The sequence below is a fragment of the Schistosoma haematobium genome, chromosome 7 (assembly GCF_000699445.3).
Source record: "Schistosoma haematobium chromosome 7, whole genome shotgun sequence".
In the NCBI taxonomy this organism is placed as follows: Eukaryota; Metazoa; Platyhelminthes; class Trematoda; order Strigeidida; family Schistosomatidae; genus Schistosoma; species Schistosoma haematobium.
Window position 1 is genome coordinate 19,285,849 of NC_067202.1, and position 22,985 is coordinate 19,308,833.

Below are 22,985 nucleotides of genomic sequence, written 5' to 3' on the forward strand. Positions count from 1 at the left end.
ATGTTTCCAAAGTGAGTTTTGAGATTTTATAATTTGCTTTTCACCGGGTGAAAATGATAAAAAAACATGAAACAGAAGTAATTGTTCTTCGTGCATATTGCCTCAATATCGCCTAAAATCACAAGCTTTATCAGCAAAGATGGGTAGATAGTAGCTAGTAGTAGAATCCAAGACGCGTGTATTGTCCTATTTGAAACACGTCAGCTGGATGTACCTGCATCGTGTTATTCACATAGCTACTGAGTCCTGATAGCCACCTGTTTGTGCAATGGGGTGAAGTTTAAATTCACTTATTGTTGTTTTACTTGTATCTTCCCATTGTTATTTAGGACTGCAATTGATCTGTCTCATGTTGGCATATGTGCATCCTGTTCGAATTGTCTCGATATAGCCTTAAGTCACAAGCTTCTTAAGAGAAGTTTTTTTACATTTTATATAAACACAGATTTTTCAATTATTCTACATACTGATATCATTTTATGAATGAAAACTATGCAATATCAACAAAGAGTTTTCAAATAGTAGTATAATTAAGAAAGGGGGTTTTGTGGAGATTGTAGTAATTTTAATAGCTGAAGTCTTGAGTCGATTAAAGTTAGGCCACCATGGAAAACCTGAAAACATTGGACAGCTGATTCGTCCTTGTATTGGTCTCTTCAGCAGTGTGCATTCACAATCCTGCACACTATACTCGAACACAGGACCTATCGTCTTGGGCGCTTGATGATCTAGAGGTTAGGCGTTCTCGCGTGTGAGGACGGCCCACGGGTTAACTCGAGGAGGCTCTAAGTAGTTCAGAAAGAGCCGAAGACATTCTATCTAACCATATTTTGGAAGAATATTCCAGAATCCCTACGTGTAGCTTCTCTAATGGACAAATGCTAATGACCCCCTGTATGCGAATTGAAGGACTATAATGATGATTTCATTTTTACTAAAAACTATAAATACCTAAGAGTTCTATACCATACTTGACACTGTTTGGAGTAACATTCCATCTCACTTGTCTTCTGCCTTTTCATTTGAAACTTTGAGGGTCCTAGCGGTATATCAAGAATCTAAGCTTTAGATATAGCAGCGCACAGGATCGTGGATGTGAACTACTGAAGAGTCGCATACTAAGACAAAACGACCATCCAATACTTCCAGGTTTTTCAATGATGATTTAGATTTAATCAACTCATATATTCAACTATTATCATTATCTCAATCATATGAAATTTAATTAGAATGATTCATAGATTTCATTATGTATTGTTTATGCTTTACTTTAAAAGTTTATTTTAATTCAATAATATACAGTTTCATTAATTGTAATATTGAATAAAGAACTAGAACTATGTTAAGTTAAACAATAAATTGATTAGATTTATACCATTAAAGGGAAGTTATAAATAATATAAAAAGACTATAATCATCAAGTTTTACCGAATTTGATGTTTTAGCGGCGAAACTATAATTTATGAATAAACCAATCAGATTTAAGATACCAGGTCTAGGATTTTGGCGCTAAATTCATTTGCCCATTTGGTTAAATAGACTTTTGGCATTTTAGCTGATATCAGTTTGTGATGTAAACTTTAAATCTAATTTTCAACGTTTAACCATCAACTGTAAATCGTCATTCTAATTCCTCATACTCTGGCTTATAACTCTCATTTGGTTCTAGTTACTAGGTGGATACTTTCAAGGTCAGTCTAGTATCTCTCAAAGATCGTTCATAAGTTATAATTTCACCGTTCTTAACTTTTATATTATAATTTATTAATTATTCTATATAACGTAAAAATGTATTGATATATCCGTAGTACTGTTGATCAACATTGTATATCGGTTTAATTTCTACTAAATGAATAGTCTATAAGAGAATGATTTAAAGAAGAAAAATTTCCCCAGTAACAATGATAATTTGTAACATGCTATTGGCTAACAATCATGAGAATTGATGAAACCTTGACAAAGATGATTCGGTTTACTGTAGCATTTGTTATACAAGTTTAATATTCATGATCAATAGTAAAGAAGAAAGTAACCCAACAACAATGGGAAGATTCAAATAAAGAATACCAAGTGAATTAAACTTCACCTCATTGCACAAACGAGTGGCTGTCATGATTCAGTAGTTGAGTGGATAACATGAAGGCGTTTGAAGCGAACGGTACTGCGTTCGAGTCCCAAAGTGAACAATGAATCTAGGATGCAGTTACATAAGGCTGACGAGTCCCAAACGGGATGAAATGTGCGTCCTAGATTCCACTGCTAGCCACTATCTATCTTTTCTTATTCCTTAATAGTTATGATCATTCAAATAAGTTTTTTCTTTTAAAATTATTTATAATCAAATGAAGGTTAAGAATGTTAAATGAAACTAGATTTTGAAGTAGGTAGTAAGTATTATTATCAAGAATTATTTGGGGGGAAATTAGTGACCTCGAGCGCTGTTAGAGGTATGAAGGCGGTTAGCACTTCCCATTCACCCACACTATGGAAGGATTCTCCTACAGGTACCTGAAAAAGAATTCTGTTAGGGGTGGTCTTCGTGACCTGAGAGGATAACTACAGTGCCCATGGGTTAGCTGCTTGGGGTTGGTCACACACGACATTTTTGTGAGCTTTGACATTTTTAGAAACTGTATCACTGCTAACCTATTTGTGTTCAATTAACTGTCCGCAAATATAATTACTGAATTGAAAATAGTTTGTAAGACACAGTACTGGATTCTCTATCAGGGTAACATTCAAACTCCCAATTCATAATGAAAAGACTCATCAATCAAAGATCAACTAAACAAGACAGCAAGATGGAACAAAAAACACGTGGCAATAACAAAATTTGTGGTGATAACCAGTCATAAGGAAATTTGATGGATTGTACTAACTTAACATATGTAGACCAACAAATGTACTGACTCTTACTCGATGACATTATCTAGAATAACAACGAAAGCTTCATAGTCAAATCATCAATATGAAGGAATTCACTATTACCGATAAATGTCTATTTGAGCTGTGAATTTTCTTCGTCATATCAAAGTTAGACTTTAATGTTGAGATGGAATAGTTCAAGCATCTAAATTTAGTTTATTAATTATATGTTGAATCCATTACATCATTATCATTGAAAGGTTACTAATTCATTATTTATGTGGTTTAACTACAAATTTATGTTAAAAATAATCATGTTTTCGATAAGAATGATGATTTACCATAAACTGATACTTTGATTTAAGTAACTAAGTCTCGTTTCTACTTGAACAAATGTCTCTTTTATATCAATCTTCACATGCTAGCTACACTTATATGGTGGGCAGGGGTGCGAATTACTCAAATTTGACCTTTATTGGATATATATAGAATGAAAGTAATCAGAAGGGGATTTTTGTGGAGATTGTAGTAGTTTAATAGTTGAATTCATGAGTCAATTAAAGCTAGGTCACTATGGAAAATCTGAAAGCACTGGACACTTAAATTGTAGACCACTGATCCGACCGGATTCCAACGGTGTTAATGTCTGTCTCCAAACAATCCACCAAATTGAGCAACTGTCCACCATTATCTTCAGTAACTTACTATCTCACAACACACCCGAGTGAACGCCACTGGTCATTGGCTCCTCACTAGAACTCCAGGAAATACTTCTTGAAACCAGTCATTAGTGAGCATATGATGATTATTATCAGAATGGGGATTTTTGTGGAGATTGTAGTAATTTAATAGTTGATTTCATGAGTCAATTAAAGCGATCAAGATCTTGGATGCGTACTGCTGAAGAGTCCCGTACTAAGACAAAATGGCCATCTAAAATGTAGTTGCATTATAAAGTTTACATTAAATTACAAATCAATAATAATTAATCATTACATACATATTTAATCCAAAAGTTTCTTTATCATTTAGCCTTTTCTGAATTGTTATTTTGTTTAAATTATCATTTTCAATTCTATTCAAATGGATTGTATTCTGATAGTCTTCAATAGGGTTATCATTTATAATATGTGAATAATTAGATTGTTTTAATAGATTAATGTGAATGAAAGTATTTTTCCAATGAAGAAACTTCTTTGCAACTTTGATGAACTAATAGTTGGAACAAAATAAGAGAAAAAAAAGGAGAAAAAAGAAAAAAAAGAGACACACCAAAAAAACATTGATTGATGTATGAATAGAATAAATCTGAAATGTTTGTTTCATTCATTTTGTTAAATAATGTTTCATAATCAGTTAGTCTATCAGAGTGCTTAGTATCTGTGTGGTTGCACCACTGGATTGAGCTGTACTATTCAGATTGTAGCGTTAAAGCTTATATGGTGTCTGGTTCTTCTATGAAGCGGGGTTGAGTTGTACTGCTCGTGTTATAAAGTTTAAGCCTGGATAATGTCTCGTTCTGACAGAAACTGGATTCAGCCGTACTATTTGGGTTACAAATTTTAAGCCTGGGTAGTGTCTAGTTCTGTTAAACGGGATTGAGCTGTACTGTATGGGTTGTCACGTGAAAGTCTGGATGGTGTCTGGTTCTCTTGAGAACCAATTTAAAATTACTTTGACTCATAAGAGTAAATTATATAACTTGGAATCAGTTGAAAATGGTGTAATCGGAAAAGTTTCTCGGTTCTTATTGTATTATCCTAATAAATTCACGCTGATGACTTTTGAAAATTTGTGGCATTAGACTTGGTTATTTACAAAGTTTCAGAGATATTCAATCAGTTATGAACAAGATCTTCATGTAATACTAGTTGACTTAGAATTAACTCTTATTATAGGGACATTTCGTTTAATATATTTAATGTTTGGCCAATTGATAAGTGCTAATTATCTCGAAATCTAGGTTTAGAAGTACACTACTTACTTACTTACTTACTTACACTTGTTACTACTCGTGAAGGTGAATAGGCTGCTCATCAGCATTCCCTACCCAACCCAGTTCTGGGCAATACTTTCAAGTTCTTTCTACCTGCTATTCATACTTTTCATCTCTGCTACCAATTTCTGACGTTGTGTATTCCTTGGTCTTCCACATCTCTTTTCCCCTCAGGTTCTAAGTTAAGGCTTGTCTCGTGATGGAGTTTGATGGTTTCCGTAATGTATGTCCTATCCATTTCCATCGTATTTTCCTAATTTCTTCTTCAGCTGGGATTTGGTTTGATCTCTCCCACAGTAGGCTATTGCTGATGGTATCCGGCCAATGGATGTTGAGTATCTTGCGTAGACAGCTATTTATAAATACTTGTACCTTCTTGATGGTGGTTGTTGTATTTCTCCAAGTTTCAGCTCCATACAGTAGAACTGCCTTGACGCTCGTATTGAAGATTCTCACTTTGATATTGGTTGAACGTTGTTTTGAGTTCCATATGTTCTTCAATTGTAGGAATGCTGTCCTTGCATTTACGTCTGCATCTGATCCTCCTTGTTCATCGATGATGCTTTCCAGGTAAGTGAAGGATTCTACATCTTCCAGAGTTTCGCCATCAAGAGTGATTGGATTGCTGTTCTCCGCTTTTAATTTGAGGACCTTGGTTTTCCCTTCGTGTATGTTGAGGCCTACTGATGCAGAGACTGCTGCTACACTGGCTGTCTTCATCTGCATCTGTTCGTGTGTATGCGATAGTAGGGCTAGGTCATCTGCGAAGTCCAAATCTTCTAATTGATTCTGAGCTGTCCATTGTGTTCCGTGTTTTCTTTCAGATGTCGAGGTCTTCATAATCCAGTCGACCACCAGAAGAAAGAGGAAGGGAGAGAGTAAACAGTCTTGTCTGACTCCGGTCCTTACTTGGAATGCATCTGTCAGCTGTCCTCCACGCACGCCTTTGAAATGTAGTCCGTCGTATGAATTCCAGATGGTATTGAAAATCTTAGATGTTCAAGCTTACTGGTTAAAATAGCTTAACATCACATTGTAGTGTACATAATGTTAAGTTATATATTGGAATATTCCTTTCTAATATGATTTAATGAGCATGGAAATTAGATCAATCGGCTCCCAAACGACCACATCAAATTATCTTACTATGATAATAGCTGGTGTGCATATCCCTCTTAAATATATTCATTTAAAAACTTATGTATAAAGCAGAAGTCTTTCTGAAAGAAAGCAATCTTACCAAACTAAGTGTCAAGCAGTTTAAGTCTTTCATTTAAAGCATTTTGAAGGTCATTTATAAAACAAATCAGCAAAAATAATTCATTGATATAAACTCCTAAAGAGTCAAAGCTGATCTAAGACATATAGGCTGTCCATGTTTTCCTACTTTGTGGCATTTCAGCAGAGCGAATTTCTAACTTCACTAGTGACTGAACCATGGAATTTCAGAGCTCTATGAGACAAGTTAACCTTTATACCGCTGAGTCAGTATCCCATGGTTTACATTTATAGCTTGAATTAATTTAGAATTCTAATATCACTAATGGGTAAATGCTTCACACATAGCCTGGCTTAAATACACTGGTTATTGATTCTCAATAGAACTACTGAATTTTATCTCAAAATTAGCCACATCAACATTTGCATCGTGTATTAGCTTATACAAAATAGGTTTTACTACTAATAATGAATTGTGATAGCATACGCTGAAAATAAAAAACTTTAGACAGTAGAATATTAATAGTTGAGTTCATGAGTCATTTAAGGCTAGATCACCATGGAAAACCTGAAAGCACTAAACAGCCTTTTCGTCCTATTGTGGGACTCCTCAGAAGTGCACATCCAAGATACTGTTCGCTTTAATTGACTCATGAAATCAACTATTAAATTACTACAATCTCCACAAAAATCCCCATTCTGATAATAATCATCATATGCTCACTAATGACTGGTTTCAAGAAGTATTTCCTGGAGTTCTAGTGAGGAGCCAATGACCAGTGGCGTTCACTCGGGTGTGTTGTGAGATAGTAAGTTACTGAAGATAATGGTGGACAGTTGCTCAATTTGGTGGATTATCTGGAGGTAGACATTAACACCGTTGGATGCTGGCCGGATCAGTGGTCTATTGGTTAAGTGTTGGTGTGCGATACTGAGGTTCCTGAGTTCGATTTCCGCGAGCGGAGCTGTGGATGCCTATTGTCACTGGGGAGTCCCATACTAGGACGAGACGACCGTCCAGTTCTTTCAGATTTTCAATGGTGATCTGACATCAATCGGTTCCTGATCTCAATCAGAAACTTAGTAATCTTCATAACATCATAATGATAACGAAATATTAGATGTATAATGTACATTTCATGCAATGTAAACACATTGAGAAGACTCTCAAATTAGATGAATTACCTTATAACAATTAATCATTCCATACATACATGTTCGTTAGGATATCTTACACATCATGAATGTGTTCAAATCAATTGACATAGAAAGTAAGTAAATTTTCTTATGTGTTAGTATTTTATTTATGAGAAAAACCTGTAGTGGATGTATCCACAGTTAACTGTCTGTAAAACTTGAAATCTTAAATTATGTATCAGGTATTCTTGACTAAAATAGAAAAAAACAGTGTTGAATTCATTGTTCCCTCTTTTAGCAGATAACTCCGCCTGTAGCTTTTGTAGATCTACCGCTGGTTCTAACCCCGGGTAAACAATGAGGATTAAGCATGGGATTAGCAACCCCAACCTTGTTAAATAAAACCCTCTAACCAGAAAGTCTAATACCAGATGTATTCAAAGTAAAATATTTCACATAATTCATCATTTATATGAAATGTAGAAAGAAAATTTGCATAAAGAAGACTCGGTAACTGTCTACTTAAATTGACATGGTATGTGTACAACTATAAAGTGATAATAAGAACACATACATACCCTTTGTGTGTATGTGTTTGTCTGTATGAATATTCAATTATCGCATGATTATCTCTTATTGTCAGATGAGGTATGTTGATTGTATATTTCTAATCATCATATTGTATATTGAATACAAATGGAAGATGATTAGTTTAACTATGAAATAATACATTCCAAGGTGAAATAATTGCGAAATTATCATCTCTTTATCCAACTTATCTAAGTTCTATAGTTGCCAAAAGTTTCTATGTATGTCATACAAAGTGATAATTAGACAAGGATTGTTTGTGTATGACAAATATTTTGTGTGCAATTAAACAATGAATATATTATGATCAGAATGGGGATTTGTGAAGATTGTAGTAATTGTACTAGTTGAATTCATGAGTCGATATAAACTAGACCATTATTGAAAACCATTAGACAATAGATGAAAAGGTTGTGTAAAATCATGGATCAATCGAAATTAGACATTAACATTATTGGATGCCGGCTTAGTAGTCTAGAGATTAAGCATTTGCACACGAGGTCGCTGGTCCTGGGTTCAAATCCCACGAGCGGGATAGTGGACGCGCACTGCTGAGGAGTCCCATACTAGGATGAAATGGCTATCCAATGCTTCCAGGTTTCCGATGGTGGTTTAGCTTACATCAATATAAATTAGTTAGTAAAGGAAACAAATTAATCTATGGTTATTTAATACCACAGTTTGATATATTGCGAAAGAGATACACAGAATATCTATTTACATACTTTTATTAGAAGGAAGCCTATGTCTTGGGTTTTGTATTGTATACCATCTAAATTACAAAAACATTGAAATAACCAAAATTCTAATACATTTACATGACCTAAACATGTAAAATAATTTACGATTGGAAATATTTGATCCAGTTCAATAAGTCTAACTAATTTAAATAGATTTCTGTTTATTGTGATTGTAATTCATATATCAGTAAAAACTTTTGATCGTTTACATGTTCGAGTCCAAGAGTGAACATCAACAAGTCTGAGATGTAAGTACATCCAGTTGACTAGTCTCAAATAGGACGAAACGCACGTCTTGGATTCCATCGTTAGCCACTATCCATTTTTGCCTATCATGCTTGTAACTTAAGGCAATATCCAGGCAATCCGCCCAGGATGCATATATGCCAACAAGAGACTGATCCATTGCGGTCTTCAACAACAATGGGAAGATACAAGTAAACAACATTACCAAGTGAATCGATAAACGCTTAATAAACATACACACATATGATCATATACTGACGTGCCTACTGTTTCATTATTATAAAATGTATCAGATTATTTTCTTCCTTGTCACAATGAATAATTTTAATGTATAAGAAAACTATGATGTTGATAGTTCTTATATGGGGTAAGTATTTTTCTTCGGTGTAAATGTTGAACAACTTTAAAAGTTAAACTTTTTAGCCTTGATGGTCAATGTTAGAGTATTCATTTTCATTTGAAAAGCTTGTTTATTACGCCATTTTAAGTGCATGTACCAATAGCTTAGCTGTTTTTTTTACTTTGCTAGTCAAATGCTTTAGTGGTGTATGCTAATGATGTCAACAGATATAAGTAGTATATGTCGTTGATTGAAAGTGAAATGCCTGGAAGTTCAAGGTTAAAAAGATCAAAGAAAAGAGAATGAGAATGAAGAATGATTGGTGTGGAAACGAAAGAACAATAAAGTCTGAGACAATTGATTGACATTTTGCAGATGAAGTATTTTTTTACTGTATGGTTCTTAGATTTTACATTCGATTGTCTCCGCCTGTGTTCTCGTTCACTTCATATTGAATATATTTCAATTACTATAATACAGAAATCAGTATGTAATTGTAATTTTTATTATTTACTTGGGTTGATCATTTAATGATTACGAACAAGTAATATATTGAGTCACCTAGACTACTGACTATATTGTTTTCTCAATTTTATTCCCATTAACAAAGGTTTATTTTCACCTTGTTATATTTAGTAACTGTATATTGTTTTAAAGTTGAAGAGAGTTTATGAAATAATATCAAATTGTATTATTCTACGAATGACTTTATTGGGATCATGAAACGATCAATATTAGGTCACTAGTGAAAACGTGGAAGCACTAAATAGACATTTCATCCTTGAATAAGAAACTTTAGGTGTGCGTATCCACGATCTTTTGCACGAGATGAATGTTGTTATTCCTGTTCAGTAAAGTCTTACCACTATAAATTCACTTGATGTCGCTTACTTGTATCTTTCCATTTTTATTTACGACTGGAATTCATCGGTCTCTCATTGGTATATGTGTATCCTGTACGGATTGCCTCGATATAGTCTTAAATCACAAGTCTTATGAACAGCTGACGAGCCTCAAGCGGGACGAAACGCACGTCAAATTGGATTTCACTGCTAACCACTATCCATTCTTGCCTATAAAGTTTTATGTTTATGTTTTAATTATCAGAAGGGGTTTGTGGAGATTTTTAGAAATTTTCACAGATTGAAATCATGAGTCATTTGAAGCTAGACCACCATTGAAAACCTGGAAGCACTGGACGGCCGTTTCGTCCTAGTATGGGACTCCTCAGCAGTGCGCATCCACGATCCCGCACCACGCGGGGCTCGAACCCAGGACCTACTGGCTTCGCGCGCGAGCACTTAACCATTAGACCACTGAGCCGGCATCCAACGGTGTTAATGTCCTCATATTCCACAAATAAAAAAAGTACAATAAATTTTTTTTAATTTACAAAAGTATGTTGCCATGTTAGTTGAAAAATCAATAAAGATCAATGAGAGAACTTACCCATACAGTAAATGGGAATGATGGCTGTTGTTGTCGGTAGTGGTAGTGACTGTGATGGTGGTGTTTTTCATTGGATTGATTTAGATCTAAATTATTGGATAATTTAATTGGTAAACTATTATTATTATTATTCAATGAATTCGATAATTGATTATGATGTAATAAGGTTAATTGTTGTGATAGGATAGAATGATTATGATTTGCAATGGATTCATTTGATTTAATACATTTTGAATTTGAATCAATTTCTATTAAATGTTCATCACTAGATTAAAATAAGAAAATAATATAAATTAATAAAGAAATTTCAATAGTTGAGATCATGAGTCAATTGAAGCTAGACAACCATGGGAAACCTGGAAGGACTGGACGGCCATTTCGTCCCATTGTGGGACTCCTCAGCAGTGCGTATCCATGACCTCGCCCCCTGCAAGATTCGAATCCAGGACCTACGGGTTTTCCATGGTGATCTAGCTTCAGTTGACTCATGATCTTAACCATTGAAATTACTATAATATCCACAAAACCCATCTGATATTAATAAAAAAATGTTTATTTTAAAAGTTATACATATATATATATATATATATATTTATCATCAACTGTAGGATGCAGGTACATCCAGCTGATGAGTCTTAAATAGGACGAAATGTACGTCTTGCATTCTACTGCTAGCCTATATCAACAAAGGGAAGATTCAAGTAAAAAATAATTCACCCCATTGCACAAACAAGTGGTCATCGGAACTCAGTAGTTAAGTGGTTAACGTGATGGTGTTTGAAGCGAACGGTACTAGGTTCGAGTCCCAGAGTGAACATCAACAAGTCTGGGATGCAGGTGCATCCAGATGGCGAGTCTCAAGTAGATCGAGACAAGTGTCCGAAATTCCACTACTAGCCATTATCCATCCTTGCTTAAAAAGCATGTATATTTCATTTCCATTTTTATAATATATACTGATTTGTAAATTTGTTATTACAAATTAAATTCGATCTCGCAGGGCGGGATCGTGAATACGTACTGCCATGGAGGAGTCCCATGCTAGGACGAAACGGCCGTCCAGCGCCTCCATATTTTTCATCATGGTTTAGCTCTAATTGACTCATGAATTTAACTGTTAAATTACTATAATATCCACAAAACCCTTCTCCTATTTTACATCATTTGATATAGATAGTCAGTTAATATTTACTTAATAATCAATTTAAATGATCTACTGGGTTACTACTGGCTTATTTAGAATTCTCATTCCATGAATTTTATTTATGTTGCATAACTAATTTGATATTAATTCTGTTACCTTTTTTATAGTGAATGTCCCCTTAGTAACAAAGTTGAATAAATCTTTATGGAAAAAATGGCTAAACCATTTTCAATCTTTGTCTGACAACGATAGATACACAGACAGATGGAAAGATAAACAGACAAGTACAATTACAAAGACAAATTTTATTAAGATGCAATTCAATGGACAAATTATTTTCAGCTCAAATACATTTTTGTTATTACATAACTAGTTCCAACATACTAAATAAAGATGAAAATACTAGACTGGGTGACAACCCAAGACCTATTCTTCGCGTTAGTTGACATCCGTTAGCACCAGATAACTTTGTTCTTGAAGAACTGATGCATCTTATGGGATTTGAATATGACAAATTTATTTTTACAATCCAATCAATGCTAATGACTGGGGAAATATTAAATATACGTCTGCTTAATGATTAAGCAGAGTAAGGAAGAGAATAACCTAATTTCATGTAAATCAGTAGAACTAATAGAGAAACGTTATAAACAACAGCTGCTTGTTCAAACTAATTCAATTCGTCTGAGAATGGTAACATTTGGAGAAGTATTACAAATCAGTGAGTATTGAATATGTGTTTGTTCGAGTTTAGGACTCCAGAGCAATAAGCAGCTATGAATCTAATAACACATGATGAAGTAAAAGAAATTTAAATCTTGACATGAGAAAGTTCCTTCTAAACCGCAGCCTGAAATTCACTAACATATATAACTGGCTTCAACATATTCTCAGTATACGTCGGTCTGTGAAGATTCTATTTTATAAATGACATAGAGTATAACACTTGATTCTCATGGAATGTATTCAAAACCATCCAATTCCGCTTCGATATTTATCATCTTAGTGCTGGCAACATTTTTTGAGGTCTAAGACATTTAGTCGAAAATTTTCACCTAGTTTTTCGTTTGAAATTAAGCCACCAATTTGACCCAAGCTATTAAACCCTGGACCTACGCTTCGTGTTATTTGGCCCTCGTCAGCTAAGTGTACCTGTAGTCTCGAGGGTACTGATACTCCCTAACGGATTTGATCACGTGTCACCCAGCTTCACAGTCAGAGACGTTACCCTTAATGACCTCTTGTACGACTGAGATGCATTTACAATTGATTGATCACTGGGTAGTGATCAGTGTCATGTATATAAGGTCCTTCTGAGTGCAGATAGAATCTTATCGACAAAGTTGCATTGTGGCAGGCAATGTCGAGTCACCTAGATTAGTGGCCACATTGCAACTTGGTCGCTACGATTCGGTTTACAGTAAAAAGGGCTCGACGCACATGGCACTGATCACCACTCAGTGATCAATCAATTGTAAAGTATGATCTAGTGTAAATGTTGAAATTGATTTTCAATTTTAGTGATCTAAATGTAGCATTAGCGTTCATTATGTTACAATGTTATTTTTCTATTATCTATCAATGTAAAATGTCCTAAATATTCGTAATATTTCTGTCGAAAAACGTCTGTTCGACGTTGAATTCCAGATACAAAATGGTAAAAACACTTAATGAAATATAAGCAAAGACAATTTATTGTTTAATATTGTTTGTATGAATCTTCTTATTGGTGTTTAGGTCTGTAAATGATCAGTCTCTTATAGGTATTAGTGCATTCTTGTGTGGATTGCTTCGATATTGCCTTAATTCACAAGTATTATGACCAGAGTTGGATGGATGGTGGCTAGCAGTGGAATCCAGGATGCGCGTCTGTCCTATTTGGGACTCGTCAGCTGAGTGTACCTGTATCTCAGACTTGTTGATGTTCACTCCGGGACTCGAACCCAGTACCACTCGCTCCAAATGCCATCGCGTTATCCACTTAGCCACTATCCATCTTTGCTTATAAAGCTTGTGACTTCAGGCAATATCGAGGCCATCCGCACAGGATGCACATATGCCAACGAGACTGATCAATTGCAGTCTTAAACATCAATGGGAAGATTTAAGTAAACAACAAGTGAACTTAACGAAGTACATTGAAAATATGCAATTTATGTTACGTCACCGAATTTCTTCATGTAACTTCACGTGATTAGTTACTATAATCAAATCATTAAATGAAACTCATTCACAGGTTTCAATACCTTGTTTAAAGTAACAATGTTTATACGAGGGCTGTAGATATTATCCTACTACCCAAATCAAATGTGTGGAATATAAAAGTTTAATCGATCAGATGAACACTAAATGTTTTAAATACATAGTCACCTTTCAAATAAACAAACATCAGATTGTTCAACTCAAGATATATCATCAGAGTACAATATCATTTTACCCAGTAATAGAGTAAATTTCATTAATTAAAAGGTTTCATAGGAAAAAGCTGCTAATAGTTTCGTATGTCTTATGGTTTATATAATGTGAGGACGACCCACGGGTGAATTTGAGGAATTTCTATGAAGCTCGAAAAGAGCCGAAGATATTCCATCTAATCATCTTCTAGATGAACATTCCAGAATATCGATGTGTAGCTTACCTATTGGATAGATGCTATAACCTCCTGTATGGGGATTGGTTGACCATAATGATAATTTCGCTTTTATTAAAAGCTATAAATACCTGAGAGTTTTGTACTAAACTTAACACTGTTTGGAATAACATTTTTTCTCATTCGTCTTCTGTCTTCTCATTTGCGACTTGGAGGGTTCTAGTGTTCCAGTGCTCCAGTTATACGCGATGTATTAAGAATCTAAGTTTTAGATATAACACCTGGCGACGATTGTGGGGTTCGAACCCACGCAGGGAAACCCCAATGGATTAGTAATCCATTGCCTTATCCACTCGCTCTAGATATAACACTATTTAAGAGCAAGGAATACTAGACAAATATTTCATTCTAATTAATGAATAATCAGATGTGTTCAATCATAACACCAATAAAGATCAAATTACAGATTTTAACTTTCTAGTAGATATTTGAAAACTTGTTTATTATTTAGATACAAGATGTTATCTACTTGTTTAAGATTATTTTTAATTAAGATCATGAATCGATCGATGTTAGACTACCCTTGAAAACCTGGAAGCAATGTGAGAAACCGTGAGCAGTGGAGCTAATCCATGTTAAGTAGAAACAGGTATCTACCTCAGTACAATGGAAGATAGTCGCGCAACTTTGTGTAGTGGTTGAAGTTAGACGGATTAGTGGTCTACAGATTAAGCGATCGTTCGTGAGACCGAAGGTCGATTCATGATCTAAATCAAAAACTTAAAGACCTCCGCAATACCATACTGAATAATAAAGTAACTTAACAATTTAAATGAAAGCCGTCTGTAAAAAGTCTTTAATCCAGATTTCCTGCTGCATAACAATCTTTAATAAGGTTTATATATAAACCTGGATGCATTAATGCTTCATGTGAGATTCACTAACCATGAAACTGTTTGACATGGGTTTGGATCATTTATGAAGAACAAACTTTCAAGACAGTGGACTGTAAGTCACAACTAGCATGACAGTTAAGTCTAGTATGTTTACCCGATTTCTTCCAACCACTTCAAAAAAATGAATTGCAATGTTGAACCACTTAAGCCAATGGTCACACATCGGAGTTGAAAGACAGGATTTGATGAGTACTAAAGTCTGAACGACATGAAACCAGTTAGTAATGAGTGGTTAATTAACATGAGTTTCCAGTTCCTGAATTTTAAGAGAACTTGTACTCTCAATCTTTTGTACAGTACAAGATTACAGTTAAAACTAATCTTAGATGGTGAATCAAAACCTACACAGAAATGTTATTTTTTCCACTCAGTCGAATGAATGACGCTACTCGGATACTGTATGCGCGTTTTGGAGACGCGGCATATATCGATGGCGCGAGGTTCTAAAGTCCTAGCTAGGGAAATCTGTTGTCCTATTTGGCAAAGTTTTCGGAAGTTAAAAGCTCCTACATGTAGTTTAGAGCGTAGTTTCAAGAGACCGAAAATAACGTTCCACGTACTCAAATCGTTTGCATTAGCGGCGCTAAGGGATAAGGGAACGTAAGAAGGGTTAGTCGTGGAAATAAGAGAGTTATTTGGAGGTGTAGGAAGGATCTGATTGTGACCGACTTGGTCTCGTGCGTTGTTACGGGTATGAGGGCTGATGTCACTTCCCGGCTGCCCACACCGTGGAAGGGTATTTCTTGAGGAACCTGAAAAGGAAATTGGATTAGCGTTGGTTTTGACGATCTGGGAGCGTGACGGCAGAGCTCAAGGGACAACTGCTTGAGGCCGGTCACTCACAGCCTTTTTGTGGGAGGTTTTTGACGTGTTGGCTCCGCTCTTCAAAGGGCCTTACCGCCGGAGACGGAAATCCGTGAGGAAAGGTAAGGTGTTACATTTTTAGGGTCAACCTCTTCTAACCCCTTCCTTCCTTTTGAGGAGTCAGCATTGCTGCAGATGCTGGTTGTCCGAGGGAAACACCTTACTGCTGTCACACCTCTGTACAGTCAGCAGTACGACAGTGCCCTCCGACCTTAAGTTGCTGCTTTTAGTCTTACCGTTCTCCAGTCGACCTGCCTGGCATGGTAGAACCTACAGGAACATATGTTCCAGCCAATATAGCTCGGTTGGGTCATTACGATAGGCAAGCCTGACCATCACGTTAAGGTAGCGGCTACGGTATTCAAGTTTCTTTAAATCCGATAAATGATTTAATGTATCACCTTATACTCATTACATGTTTATATCAGTTACTATAAAATTGACTTCTTCTTACCTAAAGTATATAATCAGTGACACCTTATAAAACTAAGCTAAGCATTTTCCACTCTTCAAATTCATTAGAATGGATAGCTTATAATGATCATTCATTTTGTAGTTTACACTACAGACAAGATAACCATGGAGCATTATACGTATACTTCATCCTAGTATGATACTTTACCAGTGCTCATTCACTATTAGGCCTAAAATAAACCACAGAAATTTTGATCCTTTCAACCCTGAAATTACTTCAAATCATCAAACCATTGAATACCAATTAAACAAATACTTTCTGGAGACTGAACAACAGTTCAGTCTTTGTGGTTTAGATAGAGTCAAACCATATACCGTACCACAATGACAATATGAATTTTTGTCATTTCATTATTTCTCTATATTTGGAATGAATAATCAATAGAAAAACATGATTATCAAATAAGAACCTCATAAGATCAATATGTTAATCAATCAATTAATTATTGATTTAAGATTTTCATTCTATTAATGTTATTTTAACTAAAAACTTCAATATCCATGTCAGTTATAAAAGTATTTGGCATCAATATTTGTTGATTTATTTGCTGTTGTGAGATAGTAACTTACTAAAGATAATGATGGATAGTGGAGAAAATTCTGTGAATTGGTTGAAGTTAGACATGAACACTGTTGGACGCCAGCCGACTCAGTGGTCTACAGCTTAAGTGTTTGCTCGCGAGACCCATAAGTCCTGGGTTCGAATCTCGCGAGTGGGATCGTGGATGCGCACTGTCATGGAGGAGTCCCATACTAGGATGAAACAGCCGTTCAGTGCTTTCAGTTTTTCCATGATGGTCTTGCTTCAATTGACTCATGAATTCAACTATAGAAATGCCATTTGTATATAGTTTTTCGATGCAATCATAACATTCAATTCCACGATCTAATTGGAACTGAACAAGGAAGTTTGTAGAAATTATTTGATTCGACTAAATTTTACATCATGAACTGGTATTAGTTAGACAGCCACCTAAACACTAGGCATTTATTTTATATTAATATGGGATTGTTCAGCATTCAGCACTCATTATGTTCAAACTTGTTGGAATCTCATTGATTTTCTGATATTGCTCATTCATTATCAATTACCAAGGACGAAATAATATCTCATCTTGGAAATTGTTTAGTTCCACAAGTCTCAACTTCATGCGTAGATAATTATGAATAGAAGATGTTTGTGAAAGTTTACATTATCAAGATGCTGAAAGTAATAGTAGTAGTAGTAGTAGTAGTAGTAGTAGTAGTAGTAGTAGTAGTAGTAGTAGTGCCTTTCGTACTCGACAATAATAATATTCTTAAAGGAATAGAAATACAGAGGATTTGTCAGCAAAACTATAACAATAGTGTAATCGGTATATGATGCATTTTAGAATGTGTTTCTTTCATTTTTTTGCTTTAATTATAAGACAAGTAAATTAATATACTTAAGTTATACTCTAAACCAGGCAAATTCACTGTCACTTAGTAATGTTGACGAGGTTGGTAGATGTGTAACTAGGCGGCATGTTTGAATATTTGAACTATTTGTTGTTGCCATCTAGATATTTCAACAAGTCATCTGATTTCTTGTTTGTTTTAACAAATGATTATTCTCATTAGTTGCATAACCTATTCAAGTGCATTTATGAAACATTCAAGACCTTTCACTGTACAAATTACGAAAGAGCCCAATCAGAGATATTGTGGTTACTGGTAATATGCATCAAAAAGAATGTAAATTATTTAGAAGTAGATTGACTGGACTATTAACATCTAACTGGTGATCACTCAATATGTTATCGTCACGACCGATCAAGAAATAAGAAACGGGGACTTGTTGAAATGCTTTGTGCTGAAAACTCTAAATTTTACTAAAAATGTAACATTGAATAAAGCCATTCATAATAATAATCACTAGGCTAACAAATCAACTTGATTGTACGTTTGAAGAGTTAAGTAATTGTATTTGTGTAGATGTGTTACTTCGGTTTATGAAAAACAAAAATTACTTTCATAGTACCCGAAAAATATGACATGTTGGTAGGTGAAGACTACTTGGTTGGGGACCTTGAGATGATAGTAACCGATGGTTAGAGACCCTGAATGAGGTGGCTCAAAATCTTTTGCAATGGTGCAAGTGCATCCACTCTTTGTGTTCTCCCAAATTCTAATCTTCTGAATTCTTCATGTCCCTTTTTTTCTCTTTCCAAATTTGTTTCACTGGATTATACTCCTTGAATAACATCTTCCGATTACTGGTTATACTCTTACCGCCTCTACCACTACGGGATTTGAATGAACAACTGTATCTCTGTGCTAATGTGGTATGGCAACTCGAACTGATGTACATACGTACGTACGAAGTTCTACGTTGTTACTGACTGACTGACTAATCTTACATTCTGTTAACCTCCGATATAACCTTTCGATCACAAAATTAATCTACTATGTTGTTATCAAGGTCAATTGCAAATAATCGATTGTTTTTTTTTTCTATCTAATTAAGCCCCAATGATTATTGTAAATCTTCAATGGGCTATTAGATACTACTTAATAAAACTATAAACTGATGATTTAAATATGTTGTTTGACATTCCATAACTAGATAAAACTGATATCGGTTTTTCAATAGATTTTCATTTGACAAGAACTTGTTGTCATTCTAATTATGTAAACATAAATATCCAATCTTAAAAGTGTGTTTGGGTGTATTGGTAATTGCTTACATTACACAACTTGTCTATACTCGTAACATTCTGAACATCAACTAGCTAATCAATATCAATAAGTCTTCAGAACAAATTTCTTGAGTATTTTAATTAGCGAATACATCGGAAAACAATTCTAGTAATATAGACTCATTAGGTGAATGAATCGATATTGAATGTAGATACAGTTTGATCAATTAAACAAGATTATCAACCAAAGGAAATGTAAATCTTGTGCAAATACGATAATTGTCAGTAGATGGTTGTGAAGATGGTAAAGTTTTTTTATTGAGATCATGAATCGATTGATGTTAGACACCGCCATTGAAAACGTACAAGCACTGAACAGCCATTTCGTCCTAGTATGGGGCACCTCAGCAGTGCATATCCACGATCTTCCCTACTGAATACACTGATGTCTATTGTAACTCATTTGTCAAACGACTAAAACTATGGATATCAGGTTTTGGTATCATTGTGAACATAAACAATGAGATACACGCAAATTCAGATAATGGACTTTAAAAAAGGTTAAATACTCGTCTTGAATTCCATTGTTATTATTGGCTTTATTCAATAATAAAATAATTTAATAGTTGAGTTGACGAGTTGATTAGAACTAGATCACAATAAAAAACATGGAAGCACTGGATAGTCGTTTCGTCCTAGTATTGAACTCCTTAACAGTGCATATCCACGATCCCGATCGTGGGATTCGAACCCAGGACTCATGACTTCAACTATTAAATTACTATAAAACTATAATAATACCGAAAATTTACAATTGGCTTAGGCTAAGAACATAGATTTTAGAGTGAGATCTGATTGATAGTAACCGAAAATAATGATTTTACTCTGTCTGTATATCTATGTCTTTATGTGACTTTTATATTCAAGAAAATATATAGCGATTGAGATAAACACTACTTGTAATGTCTATGAACTACTTAGTGAAATTCTAAATACTTCTAACCATCTAACATCAGAACAGATGATAAATACTACTTATTAGTTGCACAATTCCTAATCACCACATTAATTTTTAAAATTGACAAATATATGTATTTTTAAAACGCAATGTTTTGACCTCAAACGCCCTTGTACAGTCGAGGGTGTGGAGAGTCAATTCTCCCTATCAAAATGCTCTCACACAGCCCCGTGTATACAGCCACTGCCAGAGTCGCCCTAATCACTGCTTTCTCGCACCTCAGATGTTGTTAACGAAAAGCGAATATCCGGCGCTTTAATCAAGTTGGTGGAAACGTACGGTTCACTCAGAGAAGTTCGAAAACCATGATTCCGAATCAATGATGCACATGGACTCTAGTATCCTGAAGAAACAAATGATGTATGTATGAGCCTATTGTCGGTCACCAACTGCATCTCCTAACCCTATCTTGTGGATTAGACATATAGGTCAAAAGCTCTGAGTGTGACCCTTTAAGAAAACCACCTACGTCTTTTTGGGTACCCAGTCAGTATCACAGCCCACCCACACAAATCAAGTGACTTATATGGCGCATATGTAATCACTGACCCCTTAGTACCAATATATATATGTTCAAATAAGTAAATAAAATGATCACTAATTTCGCCCCAACCATAATAATCAGTAATATTTATTCCTTTTTTTTAATAATGAACAAAGAGAATCAATAAAAAAATAAATCAATTTTATGGCAAAAAAAAAATTCAATCAGATACCATTAAAAAACTTACCGAAATTGATCTTCTTCTATAGTATAACGTAAGAATTTATTATGATGTAATAATTTTTTAAATTTTTTTTTAAAATTCAATTTTTCATTTTTATCAATTTCATTTGATGATAATGTTTGATGGTTTATTTTAAATTTTATACAAAACATGAAAAGAATTAAATTAAATAATGTGATATTCAATGAATTCAATTGTTCAATGTTCAATAAATTCAATGGTCCAATATTCAACGAGTTCAATAGTTCAACATTCAATGAATTCAATTGTTCAATATTTTGAAGTTTCTCAAATATCATTACAACACTATTCCATTGAATTTCTTTATTCTTTAATTAATTTTTCTTTTCAAAATTTTTTTCTCCATACGCATATTGGTTTGTAAATGAACTGAATTTGGTATATGATTGTAATTTTTTTTCTTTTCTTCTTTTCTTTTGCTTTCTTTTTTTTAATCTTTATAGACAGTAACTAAGCAGCAACAGAAAAAACAAAACTAGTCAATTGTCCAATAAACATTGAAACTAAGGTAAAATCTTTTTTTTAAAAAAAGAAGTAAAAACATAATTCACCGGTATTGTACATATGCATATATATAGTTTTTTTCATAAGGGAAAAAACCCTTCCCCTTTTTTTCTATTATTTCCTATGGATTAACTATATATTGTAAGTTGTATGAATAATCCAGACTATGCATTATCATTATGATTGTTCTGCTTTCTTTTTTGTGTCTCATATGTTTAACAACAATTTTTTCCTCAATGCAATGATAATCATTTTGATGTAAAACATAAAACACTGTACCTTAACTACCACCACTACTATTGCTACTACTAATAATAATAATGATAATCGTAATCAAGACAGTTACTTATAAACTTAACTACTTATAAAAATAAAATTGTCACTCTCAAGGTCATTATTACAGACATTGACCAATCATAGTGAATAATCAAGGATAAATAGAAAAATAAATGGATACAATGGAACAATGATTAAATATATAAATAAATGTAATTAACTAATTAATATTAGTCTAAGATAGAAGGGGGGGGCGGAGAATAGAAATGTATCCATAGAAATTTATTTTACGATTTGAGGTATATATAAATATGCATAACTATACATATGTATTGGTGTTGTTTTACTTGTATCTTTCCATTGTTATTCAGGTCTGCAATTGATCCGTTTCATGATGGCATACATGTATCCTGTGCGGATTGCCTCGATATAGTTTTAATTCATAAGCTTCTTAAACAAAGATGGATAGCGTCTAGCAGTGGCTATTAGGACTCAATAGCTAAGTGGATAACGCGATGGTGTTTGAAGCGAATGGTACTGTGTTCTAGTGCCAGAGTGAACATCAACAAGTCTGGGATGCAGGTAAATCTAGTTAACGAGTTCCAAATAGGAAGAGACGAGCGTCTTGGATTCCACTGTTAGCCACTAACCATCTTTGATTATACGTATGTATGTATATATAAATCATCAATAACAATACTAATACTAGTAGAATAAAGGAAAAGATTAAATTTAATTAATGTAAAATATGTCGTTGTCATGTGAAATGATTCGAATATAAACTATATAAAAACAATTAGATTAATAAATAATTAAGATTAATTGACTCCTATTTAATTACAAAGTATCGACCATGAATTAATCATTGTTAAACCATTATTGTAAAAAAGCTTCGTAGCACTGAATGTTAAGTTTCTACATCACTAAGCTGAAATCCAATAGTTTTAATAGACAGTAAAGAATGAAACAGTCGTCCAGTGTTTCCACGTTTTTAATAGTTTACTGAACGACAACACAAGTGGGGATAACCAGAATGTATTTGAATACAAAATTATACAACTTCTTTGTAGAATCTGAGAATCATACAGGAAATAATTCATTTTGCAGAATTTCTCATACTTTATTGTTCTTTCACTTTCACACCAATCATTCTTTGTTCTCATTCTCTTTC

General features: G+C 34.1%; 1 protein-coding gene across 2 annotated transcripts in view; it reads right to left on the bottom strand.

The window, feature by feature from the left end:
- MS3_00009766 (uncharacterized protein) overlaps positions 1-22,551 on the bottom strand; it is a 47,658-nt gene extending 25,107 nt beyond the window's left edge. The window contains exons 1-3 of one of the 2 annotated variants that reach the window (XM_035733922.2): positions 11,373-11,600; positions 10,580-10,844; positions 3,866-4,077 (exon numbers count right to left, since the gene is read on the bottom strand). In XM_035733922.2, the coding sequence (XP_035590248.1) occupies positions 3,866-4,077; positions 10,580-10,844; positions 11,373-11,422 (527 nt within the window). In that variant the 5' untranslated portion in view covers positions 11,423-11,600. Of the gene's footprint in view, positions 1-3,865; positions 4,078-10,579; positions 10,845-11,372; positions 11,601-21,016 lie in introns of those variants that run through there. The other variant, XM_051218165.1, reaches the window with a different exon arrangement.
- Positions 22,552-22,985: the final 434 nt, after the last annotated feature.